The sequence below is a fragment of the Microtus oregoni genome, unplaced genomic scaffold (assembly GCF_018167655.1).
Source record: "Microtus oregoni isolate MIOR12 unplaced genomic scaffold, Mior012 000033F_ref0000390, whole genome shotgun sequence".
Lineage (NCBI taxonomy): Eukaryota > Metazoa > Chordata > Mammalia > Rodentia > Cricetidae > Microtus > Microtus oregoni.
Window position 1 is genome coordinate 8,162,781 of NW_024543092.1, and position 26,239 is coordinate 8,189,019.

The window sequence follows — 26,239 nt, forward strand, 5'->3', positions numbered from 1 at the left end:
CCAAGGGTGGATACTTCATAAAGTATACACTATGTTATTAAGGTGAAGATATTTTATTAAGATAAACATTTGAATTTTTTAGAAAAGGTGTGTTCATGGAGCTTTGAAGAACCAAGTCTTACCCAAACACTTAGGTTTTCACAAACCATTTTTTTTTCTGATGTGAGGATTTTTTTATCTCATGTTACTTGTAAAGGTTTTTCTTACTTTGTTTATTGTCTTGTTTTGTTTCAAGACAGGGCTTCTCTGTTTAGCCCTGGTTGTCCTGGAACTAGCTCTACATGTAGACCAGGCTGGCCTCAAATTCAGATATCTGCTTTCCTCTACCTCCTGAGTTCTGGGATTAAAGATGTGCACCACCACCACCTGACTTCTTTGAGTTTTTTTAAAGATGGTCATACTGGGGGCTGGAGAGATGGCTCAGTGGTTAAGAGGATTGCCTGCCCTTCCAAAGGTCCTGAGTTCAATTCCCAGCAACCCCACGGTGGCTCACAACCATCTGTAATGAGGTCTGGTGCCCTCTTGTAGCCTGCAGAGATACACACAGACATAATAAATAAATAAATATTAAAAAAAGATGGCCAGACTGTTGGTACTTAAAAAAAATCAGATCTATTTTGTTCTTGTCATAGTTTATTCTTCATACCCTTCTTATTGCTGTGTGTGTGTGGGGGTGTGTGTAGATTCTTATGTGTGCACAGCTGTGATGTGTGTACAGACATCTGGAGGCCAGGGGACAACCTGTGTTGTTCTTCAGGTGCTGTTTACCGTTGTGTGTCTTCCTTCCTTTCTTCCTTCCTTTCTTTCTTTCTTTCTTTCTTTCTTTCTTCTTCCTCTAATATTTTCCTTTGTTTTGTTTTTGAGACAGGGTCTCTACCTGATCTGGAACTCATCAAGTAGGCTAGGCTGACTGCCAGTGAACCAACCCCAGAGATCTACCTGTCTCCACCTCCCCAACAACAGGATTCCAAATACCCACTACCGAGTCCATTGTTCATTAAGTGGGATCTGGGGACTGAACTCAGGTCCTCATGTTTGCAAGGCAGGCACTTTCCTGACTGAGCCATCTTCCCAGCTCTCCACTATTGGTTTCTGTGCCAGGCTTTATCCCTTTCGTACTGGAAAGTGAACTCAGGGCATCTTGAGCATGCCAGACATGGGCTCTACCACTGAACTACTTGCTGCCCTTCCCTTACTTTTTTTTTTTGTTTGTTTCTAATTTCTACATTTATTTATTTTCTCAGATGTGTGTTTTCCTCCTTCCTGCTCATCAGATTCCTTACAGCAAGCTGGCTCTAGAAACCCAGGGTGGTATCCCAAGCACAGAGATTCTTGGACACAGTGAAGGTTCAGATCATGGCACCAGGCTCTGCTCCAGAATGGCTTTGTCAGAGGAAGTCTCTTAAACATTATGAAGATTGCTTGGCACCTCCCATCTTCTGGGCCATCTTTATCAACTCAGAAATTATTAATTGGGAGTCTATTTTGGGCTGCTCATTGTACTGATGAAAGTAATTCACACTAATGAGCCATGACTCATGGGCTGAGTTCTCTAAGGGGCACTCACGTTTCCAAAGCGTGCACACTAACCCAGATAAACCTCCCATTCACGGAGTAAAGGTGAAGTCAACCGTTAACGCTCTGGTTGGGAGTTCCTAAGACAAAGGGCCCCTTTTCTACTCGGTGTCCCAAACAGTTCTAGACCTTAGAAAGTGGCCAGGACAATGTAAGAGAGAGACAATCTATGCAGATGCAGCAGTGACCCTCTGAGAGTGCAGCTGTGTGTGTGTGTGGTCCTGCCCACCTCATAACTCTCTAACTCAGTGGTTCTCCACCTTCCTCATGCTGTGACGACTTCCAGCCATAAAATTGTTTTTATTGCTACCTCATAATTGTCATTTTGCTCCTGTTAGGAATAGTGATGTGAATATCTTTTTTTTTCTGATGGTCTTAGGCAACCCCTGTGGAAAGGTCATATGACCCCAAAGAGGTCTCGACCCACAGGTTGAGAACTAGTGCTCTAGCTGGTGGTGGTTTGTACCGCCTCCACCTATGTTCTAGATCGTAAAGTTCATATTCAGGTCACGGGATCCCAGGTCATCCATATTTGTTCAGTGTGTGTATACATATATACATATTTATACATGCACATATATGTATATATGTAATGTATATGTGTGTATATATATGCATGTATATGTATGTACACACACACACACACTGTTCTTTCATTGTGAGTTCTTCCCATGATCTCATTCCTCAATTTTCCATGGAACATTCTCGGAATGCACGACCCTTTAAAGGTTTTCAGGACAGTAGTTCTCACCCTCCCTCCAGCCCCTGATTACTGGAATATTTAGAATGAGTTGGGAACGAGAGAGGAGAGGCATCAGAAACGTGGTCTAACCTAAATGGTCTGTTTTGGAATCCCAGGCAACCCACGGAGAAAGCCCTATCTGGCCTGGGCCACCTTGCATCTCTGGCTTGTTCAGAGACCTACCAGCTTATGCCTCTGAACGTCAGTTTTGTTGCCAACTCGACACACCTTGGAAAAGGAAAACATCCTTGAGGAATTACCTCCAACAGACTGGCTTGTGGGGATGGATGGGGAACCCTGCCTTGGTTGCTAGGAGAAGGGCCAGGCTACTGCGGGCTGAATGAACCATCCCTGAAAAGGTGGCCCTAGGAAAGGAAGCTGAAGGAGAGCCGGCAAGTAGCATGCCGCCTTGGTTTCTGCTTCAGTTCCTGCCTCTAGATTCCACCACTTCCCTTCCATAACAGACCATAATGGGTAAGCCAAACAAATCCTATTCTCTTCATGCTACTTTGGGGAATGATATTCATCACGGCAACAGAAAAACAAACCAGGACTCTGGAGACGTAACTCCAAGGCTATGTCACTTCTGCTTCTGACGATTAAAAAAAAAAAAAAAAAAGATTTCGTGGTGTGCCTGATAGAAGAGCAGCTCTGTCAACTATCAGGGGCTGCATCAGAGATCGGTGTCAGAAAAGCTCCGCTGGCTCTTTCCGTTCCGGAAACTTCTCAGCGGTGGAAAGAGAGACAGGAGTGAAACAGGTATGTGAGGGGACAGAGCTCCCCCATTTCATATCTGCTAGAAGGACTTTCTCGAATCGATTGTGTGTATCCTTGTTCTCAGTGGAGTGCTAGTAGCATTAGTAGGACCAAGAAAAAAAGCACCCTCCGATTCTCAGTCACGGAGTGCAGGAGCTGCGCCTGGCCCTGCAAGACATGTTTAATTATAACTCCTACCGCTTGCTCTTTTACCGTCCGAGCTAGGTCTTGAACCTATATCCCAGTACCCTTTATCAGCCTTTGGTAGACGGGTCGCTTGAGATATAGAAAGAGAACAAGTTTCCAAAGTGCGAAGACAAACGTAGTCAAATATAGTCAAATTCTTCAGCACGCACTGTTTATGAGAGGGAAGTCAGCGAGCCCCAAGAGGTCGCTGGTGGCACAGGAACCGAGACCAGATTGTAGAGAATGGAGGAAGGAAAAAAAAAAAACCACACACACCCAGAAACTTTCTTCCTTGTTGCTGATCCTCGGCCCCCTCCTCCCTCCCTGCCCGCCCCAGCAGAAGCCGTAATGTGACACCAGGCAGAGCGAGGAGCCCCGGAGTGGAGAAGGAGGAGAGGGCCGGGGAGGGAGGAGAGCCGGTCGCCTTGCGCCGGGGAGAAAGGGGAGGAGAGGAGAGGAGAGGAGGGAAGCCCCTGTCAAGGAGGTGGAGCAAGAGGGTGGTGTCCGCCTCCCGATCCTCCCTGCCTTGAGCTAGCCGAGCCCGAGTCGGGACCAAACACGCCGCCCGAGACCCACACAAAGCCCGGGGGGTCCACGCTGGCGCTCGTGGCGAGCCGTGAGCGAGCCCGGAGCACAGCTGGACCCGGGGCGCGGGACTGCTAGCGGGACGCGCGACCAGGCGCGGGCTGCTATCTCCACCCCCACACCGGGGCCCGGGACGTCTCGGGCCCTTCGGGGCCGCAGCGGGCGACGGGGACCAAGATGGGAAGAGTGCCCTGAGCCCGGCAACTTCGGCCCCTCCCCGCCCCCACCCGGCTGCCCTCGGCGTGTCCCTCTCCATGTGCAGCCGGCCGGCCAGGCGCTCCGGTTGGCGGCGGATGGGTGACCTCTTCCTGGCCCGGGCGGGCTGTGCGAGGCGGTGGAGCCGGCGATGAAGAAGAAGCAGCAACAACAGCATCCCGGCGGCAGCGAGGATCCCTGGCCCCATGGGGCCCCTGTGGGGGGCGCCCCTCCATGCCTGGGTGGCTGCAAGCGCCGGATCCCGATGCTGCCTTTCTTACGCTTCTCCCTCCGGGACTACGGTTTCTGCATGGCCACCCTGCTGGTCTTCTGCCTAGGCTCCCTCTTCTACCAGCTCAGCGGAGGACCCCCTCGCTTCCTGCTCGACCTGCGGCAGTATTTGGGTAAGGAAGGGCGGAGTCGGACCAACAAAGTTGGGGACCCGGGGAAAGAGTGATAAGCAAAGAACATCTCAAGCTGTCACAACCACCACGGTCCCCGAGGTTCCCTAGGTGCGATGCCAGTGAGCATCCCTGCTAGTGGCAGCTGGGAGCGCCTGCTTCCTTCTGCGCGCCCGACTGTCCGCAGCTGCAGATACCCCGAGGCCGGGACACCACGTACCTGTCCTCCCTCACCACTCCAACTGGGGCAGTATGTTTGTGAATGTGTGTGTATGCTCTGGCCTGGCTGTGCGGAGATAGTCCTCTCTCTGATTATAGTCAACGACTTTCAATCCAGTCCGGTCTGGCGTTCTGGCTTGTGTGGTTTGGTTTAGCCCTGCTTTCCAGTCACTTCTAGAAATTCTATCCAGTGGGTCTCCCTTTTGTGGGTTAGCTCAGATGGCTCCACTCTGTCCCTGGGCTGGTTTGTCCCTTGGCAGCACCTGCGCACCCTGCGGACTGCAGCGAGAGGGCGGGAGGAATTGGGGAGGCATTGGGGTTGTATGGTAGGTGCCAGTCAGCGGCCTCGCCTCCGCTGACCTGTCGAACTTCCGCTCTCTGTGTGTGTCTCAAGTCAGAACTTTTTTTTCTTTTTGGTTTGTAGCTAAGGAAAAGGCTGGAACCCAAGAAAACAGAGATTTCAGTGAGGTGTGACCTCGCTGCTTTCTCATCCGGGCTTCTGAGTGCCAGGGCAGGACCAACAACACTCACTGGGGTCCCAGGGATGATGCTCGCTTGGCCAAGCGAGGACGCAGATTCATTAACTTCTGTAGTCAGAAGAGGTCGTGTGGAGGTTGCTCTGAGGTGGTAACCGGGAGCAGAAGCGCTGCAAACACTGGTCCCCTGCAGCCTCGGGATCGGGTCAGGGGGAGCCTCTGTCAAAGTGCTGGAAACAGAATGGGCTAAATGACCTGCCAAACTCGAGACTTCTACATTTACTTCAAAGGTCCTCTACTCACCGAAGCAACAGGTCTGGACAGCAGGCAGTTTGGAAGGAAAAAACAAGAAAACCCCAGAACCACACCAACAAACGCCTTAGGGCATTTGGGAGTGTTGTAAAATGATAACCTAGTATTCAGATTTTTTTTTTAAATTTATTTATTTATTAAGGATTTCTGCCTCGTCCCCACAACCGCTTCCCATTTCCCTCCCCCTCCCCCGATAGTATTCAGATTTTTGATTTTTACAAGTTAAAAATTTCATTTCAGTAAAAGTGCTGGGGGTGCGTGATTTTTGCAAGATCCTCAATGGAAAATTAAAGAAAAATATTGCCCTGGTCATATTGCCGAAGCACAATTCTTAGTATCTGGCTTTCTGGTTTTGGGTTAAGAGGCCCTTTTTATTGGTCAGGGTAATCTTCATTCTTTGTAAATCTGTATTTTGGAGTCTTGAGCCTTCCTTCCCGGCTCTGCTCCTGCTTCTGGTAACTTTATCTCCACTGTGAGGAATGGTCAGTGTCCGCTAGTCTGAGGAAGTGTTGAAGCTCAGGGATATTCCTCCAGAGACTCCCATAGTGTGCCACACCCACCACCAAGTTCCTTTTTAAAGTGTGAAGGCCTGGGGTATAGAGCAAGATGTGTTGTATGGGATTGGGAGGTCACTGTGTCCACTTTTTCCAGCTTGGCTTTGAGCACAGCACTCAAACATTGTAGCTTTGGCCCGTCCTGTAATTAGGGATTTGACTCACTGTTCGTCAAACCTGAACCTGGCTCCTACAGGTTGGTGGTTCTGTAAAGTGAAGGAGGAAGCTCGAGGTGGGGATGAGGAGCAAGGACATTCGGAGATAGACTCAGAAAAGTTCAGTGTGTGTGGCTCTCATCTGCTCACCCTATTTTAGAAGGCCTGGTGAAAATGGAGGCTCGGGTGGTAGAAGAGAGAACGGGCCGTTTCCCTGGAGGGCTGAGTATTCTTCACTAACTGACCATTTTCTGATGGACATGGTGGGTTAGACATGTCATCTTCGTGACATGAAAATAGAATTGCCTTGCCAAATCTCTTCCTTGTCATTTTGTCATGTAGATAAAATAGTCATTTCTGGGGAAAGTGGGCTTGGGTCTTTCAAATGCTCTAAAATATATTTTGATATCCTGGATTATATCAGGTCAAGCTATCTGCAGACTTGCGCCCTCTCTCTCTCCCTCTCTCTCTCTGTCTCTGTCTCTTTTTCTAGTATTTTAGAGTATATACATACAAAATAGACTCTGTCTCTCTTTCTTTTGTATTTTAGAGTTTTTCCACACAGACTATACTGTTAGTAAAAAAAAAATCCTGTCTGTTTTCCTCTTAACCAGTTTTGGAGGTATTTTTGTCCTTCAAATGTAAATGTGTACAAAGTCCAATATTTATAGATCAAAATAATATATTAAACATGTTCTTTACAGACTATAATTTCAATATTTGATCTACATTATACATTCCCTGTATGAGAGCTTCTTGATTATTATTGCTCAAATTAATGACTGAACCCATTTTACCAGATAGGTAGAATAATACTTAATGTGTTGAATATTCTTATGAAAAGGCAAAACGTCACAGGTATTCGTGATGAAAGTTATGAGCGTTAGCGGTGCCAGTCAGAGCACATGCAGATGAAAGATAAACCACATTGTTGCACTACTGGCAGCTTCTATTGTTTGTCCAAGTTTTGTATAGGGAAACTGAAGGCTATGAATTAATGGTGTTATTGAATCTAGAATGGCCACCAAAGGACAGTAGGTGAAATGTTCCATTCATCCTTGGCTTGGTGTTATTGAAAGGGAGTGGAAGCCTTATGGGGAAGTTTTTGGGTCAGGTCATTGCGGAGGGGTGTGCCCTCCTAAAGGGCTGTTGAACGCTTGTTCTCTTCCTCTTCGAGTGTCCAGACATGATATGAGAGAGTCTCCTTGACTGTGTGCTCCCTCCAGGACACGCTAGGCCAACACAGGTCCAATGTAATGGGCACCGGTCAGTTACGGATAAGTAGCTCCAAATCTAAAAGCCGAAACCAGGCTTCTAAGTTGGTTCATCTCAGGTACTTGCTATAGTCACGGAAAACTGCTTAACATGGGAGGATGTACAGAAAGGGAAACAGGACCTGCCTCCAAAGACTGTGGTGCTTACTGAAAAACACTGTGGGAAGTTTAAGAGAGAAACTGCAAATTCAGCAAGAATGAGAAGGAACCTTCGCCAGCTGACTGGCTAAACGATCTTCACATTGACACACACAAAATTTTACTTTCCCTTTCCTGCTGCTTCTACTTTGAGTTACTTGTGAGGCCAGCAGAGAAAGAAAACTGTTGAAGCCACTGGTCAGTCCAAACTCTGCCATACTGTTTGTGTTCGCTACGTTTCTTCTGACAGATTACATGACACAAGCCACTTGAGGAAGGAGGACTTTATAGTTTCAGTCTGTTCCGGGGATGGCATGGCAGAGTATGTGGTGAGGGCTTTGCCACATGGTGAGGAACTGGAAGCAAGGCCTGGTGGTCACCCCTCAAAGGCCTGCTCCTAGTGGCTTGGATCTGCCAGCTGGGCCCCATGTCCAGGGGTTCTATAACCTCCCCAAACTGCAACATCAGCTGGAGACCGAGTGTTCAGACACGTGTGCTGTTAGGAACATCTGACATTCAAACCATAATCCCATAAATGGCGCCTGTACTGCCTCTGATAAAAAACCGGACCCTCTCTCACAGCTGGACAGTCAGAGGTGAGACCAAGGGAACTGTAGTTCTCTGTGTAGGCTACTGGTTCTGTGTGGGTCCTCCGATCTGTAGCTTCAGTATCTCGGGAATTTGTTGCATATTCATATTTTCAGGAAATTCAAAGTTCTTTCCAGATTTTCTGGATGAGCCTGGGCCTGGCCAAGCAGGCTGCGCCTAAGCAAGATCTCAGGTGATCTTGCCAGGGCCGTGGTTGGCCTGAAAACCATTGTTCTGCCGCAAGCCATTGCTTTCAGAAGCCATCGAAGGTATCTGAGGGAAAGAGGAGGGGGAAGGGGAACCGATTTTTAAAAAGAGGTTTCAAGGTCGTAACAATGGTTTCGTTTTTAATTTCAAGTGATTTAAATGCAGTTTGCTTTACGACTTAAGGCCCATTGTTTTGGGAGGTGGGAGGTGGCAGTGGGTAGAGCGGGCAGCTAGCCTCTGTAGTTTTTCCTGACTTTACATGTCCTGAGATTCTGAGAGACATGAAATGAGGGCAAAGTGGGGCACCAGAAAGCAGGGTGTGGGTAGGGAAGAGACAGGAGACGGGGTGAGCTAGGAACTGCAGTCAAAGGGTTCCTTCTTCCAGCCAGTTTGCAGAAGGACAGACTGTATTCTTCTAAAGGGGACTTCCTGCTGCCACACACTTGAAAAGAGGAAAGAAGTTGGGAGAGGAAAATGAAGGAGCAGGGTAAAGCTCATCTAATGCTCTCCTTAAACATGGGAGCCCAGAGTTTTCCCAATTCAGTGGGCTAATATTTTTAAAAATTGCGTATACATAGATAGTTAAATATATGTTTTCATACATACATATACACACTCTATCTATCTATAATTACATATATGTTTTTATACATATGATGTGGGAAGTCCTTCTGTATATGTGTTGCTTTTATTGGATAATGGATAAAGCTGTTTCTGCCAATGATTTAGCAAAGCAAAGCCAGGTGGTAAATCAAAACAGATATACAAAGAGACTCCAGGAGTCAAGGAGATGCCATGTAGCTGCCAAAGGAGACAGATGCCAAAACCTTACAGGTAAACTGGTGTGGGAGAATTGTCTGTATTCTGTCAATCATGTTTTAAATAAACGCTGATTGGCCAGGCAGGAAGTATAGGTGGGTCAACCAGACAGGAAGTAGAGGTGGGGCGATGAGAAGAGGAGTATTCTGGGAAGAAGGAAGCTCCCTTCCCAGTCCTGCCCAGATCACTGAAGAAGCAGGATGTGACCTGCCCCGCTGAAAAAGATACCGAGCCATGTGGCTAACATAGATAAGAATAATGGATTAATATAAGTCATAAGAGCTAATATGAAGTCTGAGCTGATGGGCCAATCAGTTTATAACTTATGGAAGCCTCTGTATGATTTTCTTTGGGACTTGCCGGCTGTGGGAACTGGGCAGGACAGAAACCCCAACAAGCAGGCCCTCATGTTACAGGTAAACCACAATCCTCATGGCAATACATAGAATAATAGAAATGGATTAATTTAAGATGTAAAAGTTAGTTCATAAGAAGTCTAAGCTAATAGGCCAAACACTATTGTAATTAAAACAGTTTCTGTCTGATTATTTCGGGTCTGGGTGTCCAGGAGATGAACAAATGGCTTCTGCCTATTACATACATATACTCTTTCTTTCTTTCTTTCTTTCTTTCTTTCTTTCTTTCTTTCTATCTACTATCTATCTACTATCTATCTATCTATCTATCTATCTATCTACTATCTTCTATCTATCTATCTATCTATCTATCTATCTTCTATCTATCTATCTATCTATCTATCTATCTATCTATCTAATCTATTATATGTGTATGTGTGTGCAGATGTCATGGCACATACATAGAGATTAGAAGACAACTCAGAGTCAGTCCTTTTCCCTTTATGAGGACCACAGAATTGAACTCAGATCCGTAGCTTTGTGCAGCAAATTTTACCATTGCATGAGCTTAGCAACCTAAAATTCTTTTTTTTTTTCTTTTGAGACAGGGTCTCACTTTGTAGCTCTGGCAGTCCTGGAACTCACTCTGTAGACCAGGCTGGCCCTGATCACAGAGATCCACCTGCCTCTGCCTCCAGAGTGCTGGAATTAAAGGCGTGCGCACCACCACCCACTACACCCAGCTTGTTCCCTCCCCCCACCTTCTTCTGCATGGAAACTTTGATTTGCTATAGAAAACAAAATACCCCCCACCCCTCCTTGTGAAATCAGGTTATAAAGCAGCATGCTTGGCAGTAGTATTACCACTTCTGAGCTGTGGAAATATCAAAAACTTGGACACATATTATTTAGATTGATATAAACAAAATGAGCCAGATGGTTCACTACTGATCTTGTACAACCGGCAGACGGTTAAGATTTATCATCAAGCCTTGGAGATGTGATTTAGCCTTTATGAGAGCTAAATTCGTTGGATGGATCTCCAGTTGATAGGCTTTCCCTTCTATTTCTAATTTATAGCATTTTAAATGGAGACATAGTGCTTTTTCTCAGAATTGCCCATTTCTACGTGTATTATATACGACGAGCTTGGGAATTTAGAGTTAGAAAATGAAGGGAAAAAAAAAGATGTGATTTCACTGAATTTTGAAATTCTCCAACTTTAAATAAATTTCAAGGGAAATGTGAAAATAGAGGTCCAGACCTGTTTCAGAAACAGTTTTGCTAAGCCCTAAAAACCTAATTCTCTTTCTTTTCTGCATATCACACGTGGCTTAAAAGCCATAGTTGAGGCTGCGCACAGTCAACTGGGAATGAATGCATAAAATATGAGGTTATCAATAGAAATTGTTGACGTGGAAAAATGAGATTCTTGTTTCTAGCGGCATGCTCATCTCGGAGGGTGGGCTGGGGACACAGAGGCAGTGTATTAGAGGAAAGACCGGCAAGGCCTCCAACTGTGGCAGCCTGTTCTGTAAACACAGACCATGGATGAGGGGGGAGCATTCTGCCTAGTAAACCGTTTGTAATATAGGCTAGTCTCAGTCTGAATTGTTTAACAACACACATAAATATGGATTCTCTAGATACCGTCTTTCTCCACATTCCCTGATATCCATCTAGGCTTAGGATACGAGCTGGATTGGATGGGGAGAAGCTAGAAATAAAATAGTCGAGCTTTTTCATTCTGGGAGAGAAACCATGTCTGTTCTCTGACAGAGGGATGGTGAAGGAAAAAACTAGTTTGCCCTGTAGCTGTACTGGTGGGGTCAGGTGATTGGCAGTTAAAAGACACCCACTGGATGAATTGCAACCCTTAGAATTATTAGTTGTTGCTCTCTTCTTTTTGGTCTTTTTTTTTTTTGTTTTATTTTTACAGCAGGGGCCACAAATAAACTTTGTCTTATTCATGTTTATCATGTTATAGAAACCCACCTCTATACCAACGCGATGTAGGTCTTTTTGTCTATTAGAAGTAGGGGTGGAATGACTAACATGCCTCCCATTGGGTATTCTGGCTTGCAAAAGTCAGCAGAATGCAGCAATTGTCTGGCAGGACAATTCCAAGCGATGCCCACTTTAGTTTTTGACACTTACTGAGATACAATCCATGCATTTTAGAACTGATCTATGTAGAGGTTTTTAATCTTGTTAACAGTTTTCAGTGTATTCTTTAGATCTGTGTAGTCATCACCACAACCACCTGAAGAATATGTTCATCACAAGAAGAAAATACCTAGCCTTTATTTAGCACCCCAGTGGTAATGGGGCCCCATTACTCCAGCCCTAAGCAGCCTCTGGTCTTCCGACATCTGTAGATTGGCCTGTTTGGTTCCTTTCTTAGAACTGGAATTATGTAATAGATAGTCTTTTGTGATTGGTCTTTGTTTGTTTTCCTAGACAAGGTTTCTTTGGACAGCCCTGGCTGTCCTGGAACTCGCTCTGTGGACCAAACTGGTCTCGACCTCAGAGATCCACCTGTCTCTGCTCAGTGCTAGGATTAAAGGCATCTGCCACCACCACCTACCTGGCTGTGATTGGTCCTCTTTACCTGGCATAATACTTACCAGGCTCACCTGTATTATACAGTATACATGATTCCTTTTAATAGCTTGTTAATATTCCATTACTGGTTTTCAAAAATTATAGAAAGGAACATTCCTTGGCATTTCACAGATAAGACCATATTTGTGTATCCAATTCATTTATTAATGGAAGTTGAAGAGTTCATGGGGCCATCCAGAGTCATTTCCCAGAGCACACTGTGCTTACTTTTGCTTGGTTTTGGCTATCTCATGCTCAGTTACAAGGACTTTTTCTTTTCACTCACAGTATTGCCGACCACTTTAATCCTAACGTTGAAGCATAACCTCTTAGTATTTTTATATGATAAATAAAAATTCCAGAAGGGAAATGGAGAGAAGGAAGACAGAAGTCACGTCTTTTGAGTAGGATCAGCAATGGAGGTCTACAAGCAATAGGATGGGGAAGGTTTACCTTTTGTCACTGTTGGTGTCTAGAACCCTCCTTTCCATTCTTCTGAGTGTACTTCAGAGTGTAATTTCTGGGTCCCATGGCAATTCTATATTTAAGTTACTGAGGAATCTCCGCAGTGACTGTGTCCTTTCTTGGTTCCATCAGTGATATATGGATTGAGTTTCCCAGTATCCTCAGCAGCTATTGGAGACCAGCTTCTATGCTGATGCCACTTACCAGTGTAAGGGCCTGGGGATTAGAAAGACAAGTAAAGAGAACAAATATACGAGTGAAAAATGATAAACAGAAGCATTAGATAGTTCCAGGAGGGAATTCCAGTGAATACTGAAAAATCGCCCTTAAATACCCTGACCCTAGAAAGTAGGAGTAAGATAAACACTGCATTAACAGGATACAAGGAAAGAACTGACCAGTTGAAGGCTGAAGGGCTACATTCCAGACAGATGCAGGTTAAGATCATTCCTGGTAAGCCAGCTCGTGGGCTACACAGATTAATAGAAATGGGTTAGATTGATATGTAAGAGCTAGCCAATAAGAAATTGAAACTAATGGGTCAGGCCGTGTTTAAAAGAAAAAAAAAACATCCTGTTGCCAAAACAAGACAAGTAACACTCACACCCCAGACCAAAACATTCTGTAGGCAAGCCATTCCCTGGGTGGAATCCATTGTTATCTCCCAAAGGGAATAGGAACCTCATTGAATCCTTAGACTTTTGTTTGAGGTTGAAACAGATCTACTTCTTAATACCTAAAATACCAGGTCTGGATATTAGCCACACCTGTAGTCGGAAGTGTTGATAATGACCTTGAGAAAGCAGAACTCTCTAATCTAAATCAGGGTGGAATGGAGCCTGGACCTTTGAGGTAGAAACCCATCTATTTCTTAATACCTGATTACCAGGTCTGGTTATTAGCCATACCTGTTATTTGATCTGTTGACAATAACCTTGTAGGAACAGAAGTAAGTTCCAACTCTTTGACCTTTCCTCAAGGTAGAATAGACCCATACCTATGGGCCCTGTCAAGCAACACTTATTTTTGCATTAAAATAATTGTTGCCATCCTCATGAGTATGAAGTAGTGTGCCACAGTGGTTGTGTTTTGTGTTTTCCTAGTACTGAGTGGCTACTAGTTGCTTTCATGAGTGTCTTGACCACTTATGTATCTTTTCTGGGCAAAAATCTATTCACTTCTTTTGCAACTTTAGAATGTTTTTCTTTTTTGTTGTAGAGTTGTAGATGTTTGTGTATTTTGGATAAGAGACTCTTATCAGATAGAGGGTTTTGCTATCAAGTTAGGGCTGGGAAGAATAATTCTGATTTAAACACAGTGTTCTTGACATATTCACTGTGTTATCCTTTCCAAGGAGCGACAAGCTAGTATTACATGGGCGCCATTTCCAAAGTGCTAAGTGTGGAGTCCTGAGAGACAGACAACCTCAGATAAAAGTTCTGATAATTGACTGGGAAAGCAAGGGCCTTTTTCTAAGGAATCTTGAAGTTCTGTTTTCTGGTAATGGATCTCTTTGAACAATAAATATTGGTTATCTGTCTTTTATCTAAATATGTGCCAATTTGGGCTGGAAATGACTTAGTGATTCTTAACCTTCCTAATGCTGTGCTCCTTTAATATAGTTCCTCATGTATGGTGACCCCAACCATAAATTTATTTCATTGCTACTTCATAACAGTAATTTTGCTATTGTTAAGAATTGTAACAAATAGCTGATATGCAGGATATCTAATATGTGATACACAAAGGGGTTGAGAACTGCTGGCTTACTGGACAAAGTACTTGCCATAAAAGTATGATAGCTGGGGACTGGAGAGATGGCTCAGCGATTAAGAGCACTGACTACGCTTCCAGAGGATCAGAGTTCAATACCCAGCATTCACATGGCAGTTCACAACTCTCTGTAATTCCAAAATCTGACACCTTCACACAGGCATACATTGTTGACAGTGGTTTCTGTCTTGCCTCGTCCCACAGCTGTTCAGTCCCAAAGAAACACACAGAGGTCTACATTAATCATAAACTGGTTGCCCTATTAGCTTAGGCTTCTTATTAACTCTTTCTTACATCTTAAATTAGCCCATAATTCTTGTCTATCTTAGCCAAGTGGCTTGGTACTTTTGTTAGTGAGGTGTTCTCATCTTGCTTCCTCTGCATCTGGGTGACGACTGCAGACTGAGTCTTTCCTCTTCCCAGAATCCTCCTGTTCTCATCACCCTGCCTCTACTTCCTGCCTGGTCACCCTACCTATGGTCACCCTACCTATACTTCCCGCCTGTCTGCTGGCCAATCAGCATTTATTAAAGTACAAGCATCAAATCTTTACAATGTACAAGACCATTGTTCCACAGAAATACTTGGAGGCAAAACACCAATGCACAAAAAATAAAAATAAATTGTTATTTTTTAAAGTTTGAAAACTGTAGTTTGGATCCCTAGAGTCTTTGGAAAATCTGTGCAGGCCTTATAGCCACTTGTAATTCTAATACTCAGCAGTAAGAGACAGGGATCCTATGGACTGTGAGCTCTGGGTTCATTGAGAGCTAGTACCTCAGTAAATAAAGTATAGCATGATGGAGGAAAATGCTCAGCATCAACTTCAGGCCTCTATATGCACAGACACATGCATGCACACCCCCCCCCACATGTACTCCCTTGTGGTACACACACACACATACACACACACACATGCACCACATGCATATGCAAAAAATATATGATAGCTCATATACAGTCACCACTTACCTACATTAGAGATATCATGAATACACTGTGTTTTGCATGAGGAATGTGAATATAGCCACTTTGAGTGACAGATTGTGTACAATGGGTGTGTTTAGTCCTCCTATCTGTTCACTGGAATAGAGCTGATAAGCTCATCAATTTAAAGATTTTTTGGTACATTGTGTTCCTTTATACAATGTACCATGATACTATCAAGGACATCTGGTGCAATTTTTGGAAAGTTAGCGTTCATATGCAATTAATTTATTTTTGTATACCTATTGCATCAATGTGAAGGACAAATTTATACTAACCACATTTTTAAAAAATATTTATTTATTTATTTATTTTTATTATTTATTTATTTATTATGTATACAATATTCTGTCTGTGTGTATGCCTGCAGGCCAGCAGAGGGCACCAGACCCCATTACAGATGGTTGTGAGCCACCATGGGGTTGCTGGGAATTAAACTCAGGACCTTTGGAAGAGCAGGCAATGCTCTTAACCTCTGAGCCATCTCTCCAGCCCCCACTAACCACATTTTTAATGCATGTTTCTATTTAGTAAAATGATGTGATTGTGTTTAAAAAGCAATATTAATTTTCCAAAAGATCTAGAAATTTTTAGATTTCTAAACTTAAATTTTAAATCTTTTATTTTTCAATTGAAAGTTTAATTAAAATTAAAATTTATTTTTAAAACTTAAAACAAACTATATGCATGTATATATACTTTAATGTCATCTATTAGAACTTTAATTTGTATGGTTTAAAACAGCCATATTTGACATTATTAGGGGTAAAACAGAATATCGCATTTTCCTTCACATGCAGGATCAATATCTAAGTGAGTGTGTAACGAAAGTAGAGGGCAAATTGATTTTTGAGAAAGGGTGTTTGTAGGGGCATCAGAATGGAGCAAAGTACCATGATTTATGTGTGTGAAAATGTCATGGTTTGTACACTAGCTAAACACTTGATCAGGGCAATGCAAACAAAATCGTATAAATTTCTGGAAGACAAGTGTGGTGGTGTGAATGAAAATGGCCCCCATAGGTTTATAAGAAGGGGCACTATGAGGAGGTGCGGCCTTATTGGAGGAAGTGTGCCGGTGGGGGTAGGCTTTTGGGTTTCAAATTCTCAAACCAGGTCCAGTGTCACTATCTCTTCCTGCTGCCTGCTGATCTGGATATAGAACTCTAGGCTCCTTTTCCAGCACCCTGTCTACCTGCATGCTGCCGTGCTTCCTACCATGATGACAATGGACGGAACCTCTGAACCTGTAAGCTAGCCCCAATTAAATGCTTTCCTTTGTAAGAGTTGCTGTGGATGTGGTGTCTCTTTGGAGCAATAAAACCTTAACTGAAACAAGACTCAGCTATGTAGTATTTCTTGATCTGTCAGATTTTATACTAGCTGTCCATAATTTCCAAGTGGTAGCCAGTGAATCACTTTTCTTTTCTTATTTACTGCCTTCATGTATTTAATGCCTCTCCCTGGCTGCTTAGGACGCTGCAATCTCCATTGCACACCTCCTAATCCCTGTACTTTTTCTCCCACCTTCTTTTCTGAAGGATGGGCGTGCGACCTTGTGTTGTGATCAGTTCAATCACTCTTTCATTCCTTCCCTTGGTACTCTGTTTGGGCTCCCAGGAAGGAGTTGGTGGTTTACCATACTTGTCTTGTTGATCATCCTTTGCTAATACGGTAAACCTATTTCCTGTCTCTCTGTATTCAGTGGAGATTTGGGGGAGGCCTGAGAAAGACAGCTCAATCGATGTCATCAGTTTATTTATTCCTTGCTATTTAAAGCCAATACACTAAGTAAATGTAAAATCAGTATGACAGATAGCTCAATAAACATTCTTATGATTGTACACCTCCCACCTCTGGGGATTTAGAGTTACAGGTTTTTTGTTTTTGTTTTTGTTTTTTTTTTTAAGAGCTCCAAGTAATTAGTTCCTGAAAATAAATCACAGTTTTGGCTGTGTGCAGCTACAATGCAGGTTTCTTGTTTCTTGTCGTTTTCCTGAACCCCCGGACCAGTTCTTTTTGGGAGTTTGCTAGTAAACATCTTATTTCTCTAAGTCAGAGACTTCGTTGGTTAGCAGACTGTGTAAAACTGGGCATTACATTCCAAGTATGGCTTCAGGTTTTTAAGGAGATGGCTGTATGGTGTTTGAATTTTGAAATGGTGACTATGGATTTTAGCTAAGAATCATACATTGGTCAGAGTAAGCTCAGAGCCAAATGACCAAACCACCCCTCTTTGTTTCAGGAAAGGGTTTTGAGACTGCTTTACATTGTGGCTTTGGCTCTCTGGTTTGTATTCCACTCACTGGTAGGTGTTTATCTCATTGGCTCTAGGGACTGAACCCATGGTTCATCCCATTAAGCCTGGGTTCTGCCACTGAGTCACATTCCCAGCCCTGGCAGATGTTCTAAACCATCCACTGCACTCGGCTGCACTGCTTGGGAGGAATGCCACCGACAATTTTCCTAGTTCAGTAGGGATGACTTTCATGACCTGAAGGAAAAGAAAAATCCAAGTAATTTTGAGATAAGTAATTTTCTATGTTTAGTCATTTGAGCACTAGTCACCAAGGGCTGTGTCAGAAGCGCCATGTTCAGAAGGAACAGAGATCTGGGAGTGAGTCACAGTGACTGCTTAGCAGCCTCGAGAACTTGAACTTTATTTTTTTCCTTTTTAATTCTTTGAGCCGTAGGTGCTTTGAACTGCACGATGGGATTAATAACCGCCATTTTAGATACCTCCATGGTGCACAGGCACACACACAGGCAAATACACAGGCAAAACACACATGTAAGTTAGCTTTTTAAAATTGGTATTTATTGTACTTCTCCATCCCAAGGCTTGGCATTTAATTTAACAAATGCCGGCTTTCTCAGATATTCTTTCAAGTGCATATGTGTATGTGACACTCACAGGAACACCCATGGAGTGGGAGCATGCAAATTTGCTTATGACTCGGCTCCCAATACAGAAACCATTGTGACCCAGAAATAGGAAATTACCTAACCAGTGATTTTTTTTGTGACTTCTCTTGTCACCCTTAGACTGGTGAAGCTTTGTCAACAGCTCACAAGTCCCAGACATTTGCCCTGTTAGTTACACACATACAAGAACCTTCCCTTTTCTATTCCTCTTTTCTGCTTCCTAGAAATGTGTTTCAAGAGGATGTTCTGGGAAAAAGAAAAGTGTGTGTGTGTTAGGGGTGTGTTGGTTGGGAATATAGCTCAGCAGTAAAATTCTTGTTTAGCATTTATGCAGGCCTAGAGCAATGGTTCTCAACCTTCCTACTGCTGTGACCCTTTAAAACAGTTCCTCATGTTATGATGGCCCCCAAACCATAAAATCATTTTTATTGCTGCTTTATAACTGTAATTTTGCTGCTGTTACAAATTGTCATGTAAATAGCTGTGTTTTCCAATGGTCTTAGGTGACTGCTGTCAAAAGGTCAACTTGACCTTCAAGGAGTTGAGAGCCACTGCTCTCTGTAGGTTTCAGTCCCTAGACATACCATACCTTCAAGGAGAGAAAAGAAAGAACACATTCTTTTTTTTTTCATTTTTGAGATTAAGAATGCATTTTTTTTCACAGAAAACTTTACTCTGTTTTGAATTTATCTCTTTCACTTGTTCCCTGTATTCACAAGATAAAATAGCAGTGTGGAGGAGCACTGGGGGCTGAGGCCCAGAAGGCTGCGTTTTTCTAAGATTAGATCAGTGAACTCTAAGTTAGGTCTGCTCTGAGTCAGTCATGGCACCAGGTCCGTACAGGGACCAATCCCAGCCCTTCTCCTCTTGTGGAAGAACTTTCCAACAGCATGGTCACCTTCTTCTCTCTGTTCCCATTGCTCTTGTTGGGGGTTAAGGTCAGAGCAGTGTATCACACACACGAGAAGGTCTTGACCAAGTGTGGGGGTGAATTTATTTCTGTTTTCAATTCTTAGCTTCTCTGTTTGCCTCTGTTGCTGACAGGAACAAGGGTACATGAGATCTATGAGTCATCCCTGCATCCTTGGGCTACGGCTCATCCCTGCATCCGTGGGCTACGGCTCATCCCTGCATCCATGGGCTGCAGCTCATCTCTGCATCCATGAGTTGTGGTTCATTTCTGCATCCTTGGGCATCTGAGAGTAAATGCCTACTTTCCAATAATTTAATAGAAAATGAATTTTGCTGAAAAGCCTAAGAACCATGACCTTGCCAGTCAGTCAAGCACAGAACTTCCTGCTTATTAATATTAATATTAATAATATCCCGTAATATTAATATCCTGTAATCAATTCCCGTAACACCTCCCCCTTTTGTTTAAATAAGAGAGTTCTAAACCTACAATGAAATTATATACAATAATTACAAATATCCTATTCTAACTAGCTTAGGTCTTGTATAATAAATAACTTGGCCAAGTCATGAGAGAAAGTAACTACATTTATATAGTCTTCAACCCCATCGAAGATCTGAGAAAGGAAATAATGTTACCTGGGTAATTAGGAAGTTCAGTAAAACAACTTCCAAAACATGCAACAAATCACAGAGACAACTAGCTACCTAGGTAATCACCCAAAGTCACATTAGCAGCGTTTAAGCAACCAACTTTGGCTAAGGCCTAACATAACTGACATACCATTTTCAAAGGCAAGCAACTTTTCAAAACTATCTTACCCTGTCTTGGCAGGATATGACAGCCCTGTTTTATCCATTGATGCACGCCCTGTATCTTTGTCAGTGGTTGGGGTATGGGCATTTCTTTGCCCCAAGGCCAGTTCTGCCAAAAAGAAAGGCTCCAGGTGGAGTGTCTTTGGTGCTCAACATTCTCTCGGGAATAGAGTGGTGTTGCCAGGAGCAATTGTGTCTCACTACCACAAAACTCTGAGTTAGATTAAAGGCCATTTTCTACAGCTCTTTGAAGAAGTTGAAGATTATCTATCTATACTGAGTATAATCTCTATATATCTAAAGAACCTGATTAGTCTAATTATAAATGACAAACTTAGATGACTATTAGTCTATATAATTCTCAATATCTATCTAACTTAAAGACTAAAATAAACGACTGTGAAACAAATGAGGACAATGACCTCCAAATATAAACAATGTACAAATATACATTGCATTAGGTAAATATATATCAATACACAAACATTATATAAGTATCTTAATCAGAGGTAGAAATGTACACTGCAATATGGTAAATATATATAATATATATCAATACAATATATGTCAATACATAAAAATGTTTTAAACAGAGGTAGAAACATGCATGCATACAATAGTCAATATAATTTAACTTTGTATCAATATACAAGAATCTATACCAATATATTTGTCTAAAAACAGTAATTCACAATTACAAATCTATTATCCCATCATCCCTCTTTTTTTTTTCAAAATGATCCCTGAGCTTATAAAATTCCTCCCCCAACCCTCAATCGTATACTAATTACAATCAACCCCTAAATGATGTCCCTAAACCCAAGGGCAAACTTTACTGGGAGAGGGGACGTCGTCCTCTAGAATTACTTCCAGCTGTCATGGGGGCGACGTTCTTTCTGGGGGATCCTGTGAAAGTAAAATGATGGTTAAATTTCAAGATCAATGTCTTTTAAATTGCCAATAGTCTCTGAGTATTTTGTGCAGGTCTGGCCAAAATGTTGTATAAGATGTGCACCATTTCAGCTAATCAAGTTGGAACTGTCTTGTGCAGCTGGTACCCAAAGCAGGTCTTGTAGTAGCGCTATCAGTATCATGACGTCATATCAACCAGGTGGAGTTGTTGTTATGGGGCCCCATCTTCTTCCTGGAAACTTCAAATGTCACTTCAGGAAAAACTCATTGTTCATTATGAAAAACTTAAACATTAATCATATAGACATATATATATATATATTCAATGAAAGACATGATAGATATAGTCAATGAAAAGTATGATAGATATGAAGAAAAGCAAAGATGTTTTCTAAACTCATATTTCTTAAATATTCTTCATGGCTCTTGACATGAGACAGAAACTCCAGAAACTCTGGGTTTTTCTCTTACTAACAGGCTTGGAATTGGAGAGGGACTGAGCCAGAGTCCAACTTCAAAACCAGCTTTATAAATTTAGAAATATGGTTTAATATTACTTACACAACCCATTCAGTTTTCTTGATATTTCCTATTGGGCAGGTATTTTTCCATCTGTAAGTATCTAAACATCCAGGGTCCCTTGAATTTCTCAAAGATGAGTGATTTCCTGTGGAGATAAGAACAGAACCCTGCCCCCATTCTATATGTTTTTCTTACTACCTGTATGAATATCATCATTGTGGATGAGTTGTCATTTCTCCTTTCCAAGAGGTTTCTCCTCTTCAAATCGAAACTTTATTAATTTTGATGGTATCCACAATTTTTCTTCTCCTGTGGAAACAAGAGCAAAACCCCTTCCCCAACGTAGCACATCTCCTGGCTTCCATTGAGAGGTCAGCACATCTTTGAAATAAATTGGTTGATTTAGTTCAGCAGACTTTTCCATTATCCAATGTCTTTCTGCTGCTGTCGTTCCTTTCTCATTAGCATTAAGAAAATTCAAGGTTAATAAAGCATTATGTAATCTATTTCTGGGGGTATTTTCGGTCCCTTTCTGTTTGTTCAGCATATCCTTTATAGTACGATTTGATCTTTCTATAACTGCCTGACCTGTAGGATTATTTGGTATACCTGTAATGTGTTTTATATTATCATAATCAAAAAAGCGTTTCATTTTCTTAGATACATATGCTGGACTATTATCTGTCTTTATTTGCGCAGGTATACCCATGATGGCCATAACTTCCAATAAATGTGTGATTACTGAATCAGCCTTTTCTGAGCTCAGGGCAGTAGCTATGGTCTATGGTGTGGTGTACATATTTTAATTTACCAAATTCCATAAAGTGGAACACATCCATCTGCCAGATTTCATTTCTCTTAGTACCTTTTGGGTTACTCCCTGAAGGCAACGGTGTTTGATTATAGAAAGAACAAGTAGGACATCTCTTTATAATGTCCTTAGCTTGTTGCCAAGTAATGGAAAATTCTTTCTTTAGGTCTTTACTATTGACATGATGCTTCTTATGAAATTCTGAGGCCTGCAACACACTTCCAATCAATAATTGATCAATCTCAGGGTAACACCTCCCGTAACAATATTAATATCAATAATTATTAATATTAATAATATCAATAATTGATCAACCTTTCCACTGGATAAGCTGAACTGTCAGGCGCAGTAGTGGAGGGGTCCTGTGTCACAGTTTGAAAGGGGACAAGCAGTAGTTCTGTAGGAGTGGTGTGATGGCACCGGCCTCCTCATTTTCAGTTTCTTCATCTTTAGAGCCAGGAGTTTGATTAAATTCATGATTTCCTCAGAACTTAACCTTTAGAGTGAGCTTGATTGTCAATCTGAGAATGAGTTCCTGTGGCCTGCAGAAGGGAGAAACACAGTTCAAGGGTTCTAGACTTCTCTGTAAGTAATATTTAAACCTACTCCAAAGGACAGCATCTTTTCTTTAGCATCACTACTCTCTAATGCCCCCTGTAGTCCTAAAATTGCACGTCCACAGAGATATCATTTAATGATAGCGATTAAAAAAAGTATAAGGACTTTTTTTGCACAATTTTTAAAAATTTATTTCCTCTTCATTGGCGTGCATTGCACACGGTATTGGGTTATGTAAAGACATTTTCATATGGATTGTGCGACGGATTTGATGTAGTTACCACCTCCTTCCTCATGCCTACCTGCTCCCGTTAATTCCCTTTGTTCCCCTAGACAATTTCACTCCTATTTTCATGTCATGCATACATGCGTGACTTTATGTTTCTGTAGAAAATCAAGGAAGTGTGTGTGAGAGAAAGCATGCAGTATTTGTCTGTCTTCCTCAATCTGCCCTAATTAATATAATATGACTGTCTCTGCAAATGGCATGTCTTCGTTCTTTAGAGCTGAAAAATATTCTATTGTGGGGACAGTGAGACGGCTCAGCAGGAAAAAGCGCTTACTGTTCAGGACTCATGGCCGGGCTCCGATTCCTGGTGAAGAGTGAGAGTCAGCTCCAGAGAATTGTCCTCTGTTCTCCATAGACACACTATGTGACTTTGTGTCAGCATACTCATACCACACACAGACAGACACGCATGCACACACACATACACACGTGCACACATGCACACGCATGCATACACACACATACACATGCACACACACATGCATATGCACACACATACACATACACGTGCATATATACACATACACACACATGCACACCCACACCTGTATGAATGCATACTTGTGTGCATATGCATACAATACATACATGTGTGCACATGCAATAATAATAAATTAATTAATAATAGATAGTTTTTAAAACTTCCATGGTATGACTATACCGTATTTTCCTTATCCAGTCTGCTGACAGACACCTCTGTTGATCCCATATCTTGGTTGTTGCAAATGACATGGCAGTGTTCAAGTATCTGGGATACATTGACTTGGGGTCCTTTGGATAAATAGCCAGGAATAATCTAGGTACATTCCAGTGATTTCTTAAATTTTATTGGTATAATGGTCATATTTCCCATTTAGGCTCTTATTTTATTAATTTTAGTCTTCTCATTCTTTTGTTTGGTTAGTTTGGCTAAAAGTTTTGACAGTTGCATTTATTGTTCAAAGAATAATTTTGTCAGGGACGCTCACATGTAAACCCCACATGCAGGGAGATGATCAGTGCACAGTGAGAACAGCAAACCCACGTTCAGGGAGATGATCCGTGCACAGTGAGAACAGCAAACCCATGTGTAGGGAGATTATCTGTGTAGGTGAGAACAGCAAACCCACGTGCAGGGAGATGATCTGTGTGTGGTGAGAACAGCAAACCCATGTGCAGGGAGATGATCTGTGTAGGTGAGAACAGCAAACCCATGTGCAGGGAGATGATCTGTGTAGGTGAGAACAGCAAACCCATGTGCAGGGAGATGATCTGTGTGTGGTGAGAACAGCAAACCCATGTGCAGGGAGATGATCTGTGTAGGTGAGAACAGCAAACCCACGTGCAGGGAGATGATCTGTGTGTGGTGAGAACGGCAAACCCACGTGCAGGGAGATGATCTGTGTGTGGTGAGAACAGCAAACCCACGTGCAGGGAGATGATCTGTGCACGGTGAGAACAGCAAACCCACGTGCAGGGAGGTGATCTGTGTGTGGTGAGAACGGCAAACCCCACGTGCAGGGAGATGATCTGTGCACGGTGAAGAATGCAAACCCACGTTCAGGGAGATGATCTGTGTGTGGTGAGAACAGCAAACCCACGTGCAGGGAGATGATCTGTGCACGATGAGAACGGCAAACCCACGTGCAGGGAGATGATCTGTGCATGGTGAGAACGGCAAACCCCACGTGCAGGGAGATGATCTGTCCACGGTGAGAACAGCAAACCCACGTGCAGGGAGGTGATCTGTGCACGGTGAGAACGGCAAACCCCACGTGCAGGGAGATGATCTGTGTAGGTGAGAACAGCAAACCCACGTGCAGGGAGATGATCTGTGTAGGTGAGAACAGCAAACCCATGTGCAGGGAGATGATCTGTGTAGGTGAGAACAGCAAACCCACGTGCAGGGAGATGATCTGTGTGTGGTGAGAACGGCAAACCCACGTGCAGGGAGATGATCTGTGCACGGTGAGAACAGCAAACCCACGTTCAGGGAGGTGATCTGTGTGTGGTGAGAACGGCAAACCCCACGTGCAGGGAGATGATCTGTGCACGGTGAGAACAGCAAACCTACGTGCAGGGAGATGATCTGTGTGTGGTGAGAACAGCAAACCCACGTGCAGGGAGATGATCTGTGCACGGTGAGAACAGCAAACCCACGTGCAGGGAGATGATCTGTGCACGATGAGAACGGCAAACCCACGTGCAGGGAGATGATCTGTGCATGGTGAGAACGGCAAACCCCACGTGCAGGGAGATGATCTGTCCACGGTGAGAACAGCAAACCCACGTGCAGGGAGGTGATCTGTGCACGGTGAGAACGGCAAACCCCACGTGCAGGGAGATGATCTGTGTGTGGTGAGAACAGCAAACCCACGTGCAGGGAGGTGATCTGTGCACGGTGAGAACAGCAAACCCACGTGCAGGGAGATGATCTGTGTGTGGTGAGAACAGCAAACCCACGTGCAGGGAGGTGATCTGTGCACGGTGAGAACGGCAAACCCACGTGCAGGGAGATGATCTGTGTGTGGTGAGAACGGCAAACCCACGTGCAGGGAGGTGATCTGTGCACAGTGAGAACAGCAAACCCACGTTCAGGGAGATGATCTGTGTGTGGTGAGAACGGCAAACCCACGTGCAGGGAGGTGATCTGTGCACAGTGAGAACAGCAAACCCACGTGCAGGGAGATGATCTGTGTGTGGTGAGAACTACAAACCCACGTGCAGGGAGATGATCTGTGCACGGTGAAGAATGCAAACCCACGTGCAGGGAGATGATCGGTGCACGGTGAGAACGGCAAACCCACGTGCAGGGAGATGATCTGTGCACGGTGAAGAATGCAAACCCACGTGCAGGGAGGTGGTCTGTGCACGGTGAGAACAGCAAACCCACGTGCAGGGAGATGATCTGTGCGTGGTGAGAACAGCAAACCCACGTGCAGGGAGATGATCTGTGTGTGGTGAGAACTACAAACCCACGTGCAGGGAGATGATCTGTGCACGGTGAGAACATCAAACCTCACATGCAGGGAGATGATCTGTGCACGGTGAAGAATGGCACTTGAGTCGGCCCCACCTTTGCAGGCCCTGGGTCAAACCTTCCAGAGTGAGACCTCAGTGTTAATTTTTATTGCACAGCATCCTGACAG

General features: G+C 43.5%; 1 protein-coding gene across 1 annotated transcript in view; it reads left to right on the top strand.

The window, feature by feature from the left end:
* Positions 1-3,650: 3,650 nt before the first annotated feature.
* The window catches only part of Ust (uronyl 2-sulfotransferase), a 290,089-nt gene continuing 267,500 nt past the window's right edge, over positions 3,651-26,239 (top strand). Inside the window, exon 1 of the mRNA XM_041680355.1 lies at positions 3,651-4,443. Coding sequence (XP_041536289.1) covers positions 4,191-4,443 — 253 coding nt within the window. The 5' untranslated portion in view covers positions 3,651-4,190. The remainder of the gene's footprint in view (positions 4,444-26,239) is intronic.